Consider the following 7,419-nt stretch of genomic DNA (forward strand, 5'->3'; position numbering starts at 1 on the left):
TATTCAGTAGTTAGCTGTAACCTTACTACTTAGATGAGTGTGTATTTTATTATTTTTATGCTTTCTGATTGCCTCCAGATATGTGATCAGGAGATGGGCTTCTCTGTTCATTCTTCTTATTATTTGACTCAGAGTAACTGTTGCAGGTGTTGGCTGCCTTCCTGGTGTATGGCATCTGGTATTGCTTCTTGTCTGGATTGTGGGATTTTATAGGGTGTGATTGTAGCTTAACTACATGACAGCAATTTCTGTCTCTTCTTGGGTAATATAGGGAGAGAAAGAGACTCCTAAACGTAAAGAGGTGACCAAAAAAAAGCAACAGCAAAAGAAGACAGATGGGATGCTATAGTCTATAATCTCAGAAAAAAGAGAAGAAGGAAAAAATATATATCTGTAGCCAAATATAAGTATGATTTTAATGTCCTCTTTAGGCTTCTTGCCATCAAAACCACCTGAGACATTTCAAAATGTCACTGTTGCTTGCTATGACATAACTCAGGATTTAATTTTCAGCCTGTTTCCTTTTTAGTCTACCTTTTTAGCTCCACAACCCCTGTTCAGGCCTTTTTTCTAGTGACAAACAGTTCAGGGCTGGTTGTGGATGTTTTACTCTGCCATTTGGTTTTAAGTGGCAACTGCTCTTTTAAATTTTGAGGAGATCTGTGCACATGCATAGTAGAACCCTCCAGGGGTGGAGGTGGGGTTTCCATTCACTCAGGCTCCCCCTCTAGTCACCAGAATGGAGTTGCACAGACAGTGAGAGACCAATGGACAGATATTTAAAAAAAGAATTGCCACACTTTTATCTCCGTGGTTCTGTCAGGCATCCGTGGCTACTCTGATCCTTTCCCTGCTCAATCTCACCCAAGCCATTCCAGGAGCAGCTGAGTGACTTGGATTAGAAAGTACTGGATTTCTTGCTTCAGCTACAAATTCCACTGGCTGTAAGCCTTCCCACCTTCTAAATATTCCTTTATATGTGGTTCAGAGTTCTGGGACCATCCACTGAACCTGCTTGGTCCAGTATTCTGTGTTGTTGCTGACAGAGATCCTCACTGCACTTTTCCCCTACTCACCATCTTGTTTGTTCCACAACAACATTCTTATCAATGGAGAAAAGATTGAAGCTGTCAAAGACTTCATTTTTCTTGCATCAACCATCAACACTCAGTCATGAAATCAAAGACATATTGCATTAGGCAAATCTGCTACACAAGACCTTTTTAAAGTGTTGCAGAACAATGATGTCAATTTGAGAACTAAGGTGTGCCTGACAAAAGCCATGGCATTTTCAATAACCTCATATACATGTGAACGTTGGACAGTGAATAAGGAAGATCATAGAAGAATTGATGCATTTGAGTTACAGTGTTGGAGGAGAATATTGAAAGTGCCATGGGCTGCCAAAAGATCAATCAGATCTGTGTTGGAACAAGTACAGCCAGAATGCTCCTTGGAGGCCAGGATGGCCAAACTTCGTCTCTCATACTTTGGACATATTGTCAGGAGGGACCAGTCGCTAGAGAAGGATATCATATTTGGTAAGGTGGAGAGTCAGAGAAAAAGAGGAAGACCCCCAGCGAGAAGGATTGGTAAAGTGGCAGAATCAATGGGCTCAGGCGTGGCAACAATTGTGAGGTTGGCCCAGGACCGGGCAGTGTTTTGTTCTGTTGTGCATAGGGTCGCTATGAGTCAGTACCAACTTGATGGCATCTGACAACAACAAGTGCCGTTGAGTTTTTTCTGACTCATAGCCACCCTTTATAGGGTTTCTGAGGAGAGGCTAGTGAGTTTGAACCACCAACCTTGCAGTCCAGTGCTTATCCTGCAGCACTACACCAGTACTCATATGTTGTTGTTGTTGTTGTTGTTATGTTCTATTGAGTCAATTCCAACTTGAGGTGACCCTGTATAGTTTTCTGAGGAGCAGAGTTTGAACTGCTGACATTAAGGTCACAGTGCAGTGCTGATCCTACAGCACCACACCAGGGCCCATATAATTCTCCACAAATAATATTCCTCATTCTTAAAAACTGGTTGTGTGTCCTCTAATAATTACAGTAAATAGCATTATTAGTAATGGTATGTAGAAAACTGTTTTTTGTAAAAAAGCACTTTCAGTGGGACCCAGAAGCAGAAAGTGGAGCTTGAGAAGAATGGAAACTAAGCCAATGTACAGTAAATTATTGATGAAGAAAACTGGCACCCGGGCCATTGAAAGCCTTGCTCAGAGCAGGCTCACCTTGGGTCTGTTGTGTGGGTGTTTATGCAAGAGTTTAAATGAAGAAAGTAGATTGACCTGTACTCTTTCTGTTGCAGGAAACAGAGCCTGATTTCGACAACTGTGCTGTCTGCATTGAAGGGTACAAGCCTAACGATGTGGTCAGGATCTTACCCTGCCGGTAAGTCCTAAGGCTGCTGGTATAGACTGGTTGTTGTCTGGAGAGTGCCTGGTCACTCTCACTTTTCCAGACCTGCTCAGCACGGTTTGCCTAAACATTACCATGTTGAAATTGCAAAGAGCCAAAAATCTGTTTCTTTTCTTATAACATTTATCCTTGAGTATGTTTTGTCTCAAGAAACTGAAAATATGTCTCCGATCCCCTTTGCATCAAAGGAAACACACTGCTATGAACCAAAACATTATGGTACAGAATTAGAATATGTGCCTCCATGTAAGAGTTTTCTTTAACAACTAATCTCTGATATTCAGAGCTGTTTACAAGTGTAATTTCAATTAAAATAAATTCTTTAAAAAGTATTTTACAAATGATCATGAAGTACCGGTTAGTCATAATTTGGTCACAAGTGAGTAGTAAGCTAAAGGCAGATTCCATTCCCTTTTTATTTTTTACTAACCAGAAAAAATGTGGCAATCACCCCCAACAATTTTAGAATCTAACAGCATGTGTAGTTGGAAAAACTCCCTTGGTGATTCTCAGATCACCCTAAACCCTCTCGTAACTGAAATTCTCTGTTAGGGTCTCTGAATTACCTTTAACTTGCTAAAATTAAATAAATTGAAACATTTGAAGCTACATTAAAAATAGTTTTTCTATCATTGAAAAACCAATTTTAGTGTTTCTACTTTTGTACTGGTGTCTAAGAAGTAAAAATTAAATTGTGCTTTGAAGAAAGGCTTTCCACCCAGAGAAAAATTGGCCTTAAAAGGCCTTAGAATGTTTATAAGTAAATAAATTAGTGGGGAAAAATATACCACAAAGATGTGATGCAAACCATTTGTTCATAAAGCAAGGCACATTTAAGCATTGTTTATTAGAAATTAAAAAAATGCAAATGTGCCTTTTGAAGAATTGGCTGAATCTTAAATGACAAAGCACTGACATAGATAGATAGATAGATAGATAGATAGATAGATAGATAGATAGATAGATAAGAAAGACAGAACAGGGTGCCCAAATACATACAGAAACTTTCAAGGAGAATAAGCCATAGTTAAAATGGTCCTAGATAAATTGATCTCCAAGAAAATTTGATGTTGTTGTTAAGTGCTGTCAAGTTGGCGCCAACTCATAGCAAACCTATATCAGGTTTCTAAGGCTTTAAATCATTGCTTTATGGAAGCAGAAAGCCTCATCTTTCTCCAGCACAGAGGTTGGTAGGCTCAAATCACTGACTTACGGTTCTCAGTCCAGTGCTTATCCTATGGAACCACTAAGCTCACTAGGAAAATAAACCTTAGGAAATTGAACCCGAATGGCTCCATTCAGAGCCTTCAATGTGATGCACTCTCCCTTCATTCAGACTCTTGACCTCGAAGACAATATCGTAATTTGGGAGACATAAAACTTGGCAGTTTCCTTCACTATAAATACTCTTTCTAGACAGTACACTCAGTATATACTCAGTGACGTCCAGGAAAACTGTCAAAGAATAGCAGTGTGCATAGTCTATCTGGATGGCATCCTTCATATCTGCAATATCTTATTAAGGATTTTATAAAGCCTCATACTTTCAAGCAAAAATAGTGCTTTCCTTACTTTTTTATTTGGAGATTGGTTAGAGTCCCACTAATAAAAAATGTTGTTGTTGTTGTTGTTAAGTGCCATTGAGTCTGTTCCAACTTATAGTGACCCTATGTAGGGTTTCCAAGGAGCCGCTGGTGCGTTTGAACTGCCAGCCTTGTGGTTCAGACCAACCTTGTGGTGGTCTAGTGCTTATCCTATAGCTCCATACCAGGAAAATTAAATGCAACTTTTTCCAGAGGATCCAGAGACCTTTACAAATGAAATTAAGAAATCTGGTCTTTTAAACTATATACTTTATAATGCTATTAAGTATATATTTTAATAGGCCAGATTTCTTAATCTCATTTGTAAAGGTCTCTTCATAACATTATGGATTCCTGGTGTGGTGCTATGGGTTAATGCGCCAGACTGTAAAGCCGTTTGAACTACAAGGTAGTTCAGCAGTTCAAGCTCACCAGCTACTCCTTGGAAATTCTATACAGGGTCACTATGGGTTGGAATCGACTAGACAGCACTTAACTTACAGCATTATGTTTACTCTGAAGTTCATACAATATTAAACAATGTGCTCATTTAGTCTGTCTTGTATATTTTTCGTGTTATACTACATATTATAGTGTGCCCTGGTCGGGCACTGTAAGATAAGTGCTGGATTGTTAACTGTAAGGTCAGCAAGTCAAAACCACCAATCGTTCTCGAAAACATTATACAGGGTCACTGAACTGGAACCAACTAGACAACACACAACAATGACACATATTATTGCCAGAGGCTGCATAGTATTCTAGCCTAGATGAACCACAGGTTAATTTAATATGCCCCAATTTGAAGGAGGAGTCCTGGTGTGGCACTGTGGGTTAATGTGTCAGACTGCAAAGCCTTTTGAACTGCAAGGTCAGTGGTTCAAGCTCACTAGCTGCTCTTCGGAAACCCTATACAGGGTTGCTATGGGTCGGAACCGACTCGAAGGCACTTAACAACAACAATTTGAAGGAATCTCTGAATGGCGCAAATTGTTAAGCACTTGACTACTAATTGCAAAGGTTGGCAGTAGGAGCCCAGTGAGAGGTGCCTCAGGAGAAAGCCTGGGCGATTTGCTTCTGAAAGGTAAATCCTTAAGGAGCAGTGCTATTCTGCACTCATGGGCTCATCAAGAATCAGAACTGACTTGATGGCCATGACTTTGGTTTAGGTTTGGCCTCTATTTTGGAATATTTGGCTGTGTTCCATTTTTTTTCATTAAGGCAAATTGCACTGATATTACAGTATTTAGATTTTTATAATATTTCATTCCTAATCTCCTTTCACAATATAAACTTTAAAATATTAACCAAGAAAAAAAAATAGCATATATTTATCAAGAAAATAAATTTTTTTAGGAACTTAAATTTATATTAACCCTTGCCCTAGAGCAATTTACTTTGACTTCTGATGACTTTTTTTTTTACCAGATTATTCTGTTTCTCATCCCAGTCCTTGGTTCTTTTTGCTTCAAGTCCCTGCTGTTCATCCTCCTTTTGTTCCCTGAATGGAGACCCTGTTTGTAATAACAAAATACATACAGCACAGTGATGAAGTACTGGTTACATTACTGTGTGACCTTATACTAGCCACACATGTCTACTTGTTGAATAGCTCATCTGTTTTGGTTTTTTTTCCTATGATGATTTTAAAACCAGGATATTTTTATGCCTGTTGCTGGTTTCTGCCAGACAGTTTCACTAATGGATATTATCAAACAAACACACTGGCATTTGCTTTTTGCTAGATAATTTCCTCTAGGGTATTATTAAACCTTTGGTCCTTGAACTTCATAGACTCACTTCCCCTTTATTCCTAGGCTGACTCATCCCCTGATTTCTTTGCATCTCCTTGGAGTAAAATTGCTTTTAAAAAAAACCTCCAGTTTATCGTCTTCCTTCTTTCATACACTTTTCTGTTGGTCTCATAACTCCTGATTTATTTGGTTTATCTCGTCCTATTGCTGCCACTTAAGATGTCCATCCAAACCACACAGGTGTACACTTGTATATTAACTTGTTCAACATCACCCTATTCTTTGTCTTGTTTCGAGACCCTTACACTAATGATGATGAATTTGTAAAGGCGTTCACCTCTTCATTTAGAATCATGGTGATTATTGAAGTTAAGTCGTACCAGCTCTTCCCCCTTATTCTCCCTTCCTCCAGGTACTCCCTAGCACATGAAGGTAAGACCTCCCTATGTGGTGTCAGGAATGTAATTTGAGGAAAAGAACCACAGCCGCACTATCATCAAGATCATGTTGTTGTTAAGTGCCATCGAGTTGGTTCCGACCCATAGCGATCCTGTATAGGGTTTCCAAGGAGCAACTGGTGAGCTTGAACCACTGACCTGGCAGTTCAAATGGCTTTGCAATCTGGTACATTACCCCACAGTGCCACACCAGGACTCCATCATCAAGATCATAGAGGTCTAATTTTCCTTTCTTAGAGTTCATCTTAATACATAACTAAGATATTTTCCAAGGAATTAGGAGTTTGCTGGGTAAAGCATTGGACCACAAGGTTGGTTTGAACCACACGGTCAGAAGGTCAAATCAATCTGCTGCTCCTTGGAAACCTTATACAGGGGCACTATGAGTCAGAAGTGACTCATGGTACTTACCAACAAAATACTTGTGCTATATATGTGCTATAGGTGCTATGAGTTGGAATCAACTCAGTGACACTTAACCACATATTTAGGGTTGGTATTGGTGCTAATAGGAGCACCGGTGGCATGGTGGTTAAGTACTCTACCACTAATTAAAAGATTGGTAGTTCAAACCTTCCAGCTGCTTCTCAGGAGAAAGATACAGCTATCTGCTTCCAAAGAGACTATGGTTTTTGTTAGGTACCATTGAGTCATTTCCAACTCATAGCAATCTTATGTACAACATAACAAAACACACCTAATCCTGCGTCATCCTCACAGTTACTACCTTTGGGTTGCCATTGTGACAATCTATGTCATTGGGGATCATCCTCTTTTTCACTGGCCCTCCACTTTACCAAGCATAATGTCTTCTACAGAGACTGATCCCTCCTGATAACATGTCCAAAGTATGAGAGACTAAATTTTGACATCCCGGTTTCTAAGGAGCATTCTGGTTGCATTTCTTCCAACACAGATTTGTTTGTTCTTCTGGAAATCCAAGGTACTTTTAATGTTCTTCTTCAACACCATCATTCAAACGAATATATTCTTCTGTGGTCTGACTTCTTCATTGTCCAATCTTCACATGCATATGAGGCAATTGTCAATACCATGGCTAGGTTCAAATAGACCTTTGTCTTCAAACTAATGTCTTTGCTCTTTCATTCTTTACAGAGGTCTTTTTCAGCAGATTTTCCCAATGCAACACGCCATTTTACTTCTTAACAGCTGCTTCTATGAGTGTTGATTGTGG

The 7,419-nt window shown here is 39.4% G+C and overlaps 1 protein-coding gene across 1 annotated transcript in view; it reads left to right on the forward strand.

The window, feature by feature from the left end:
* RNF150 (ring finger protein 150) overlaps positions 1–7,419 on the forward strand; it is a 425,483-nt gene that overhangs the window by 267,726 nt on the left and 150,338 nt on the right. The window contains exon 4 of the mRNA XM_006872214.1: positions 2,320–2,402. Coding sequence (XP_006872276.1) covers positions 2,320–2,402 — 83 coding nt within the window. The remainder of the gene's footprint in view (positions 1–2,319; positions 2,403–7,419) is intronic.

Source organism: Chrysochloris asiatica, unplaced genomic scaffold (genome assembly GCF_000296735.1).
Source record: "Chrysochloris asiatica unplaced genomic scaffold, ChrAsi1.0 scaffold00187, whole genome shotgun sequence".
In the NCBI taxonomy this organism is placed as follows: domain Eukaryota; kingdom Metazoa; phylum Chordata; class Mammalia; order Afrosoricida; family Chrysochloridae; genus Chrysochloris; species Chrysochloris asiatica.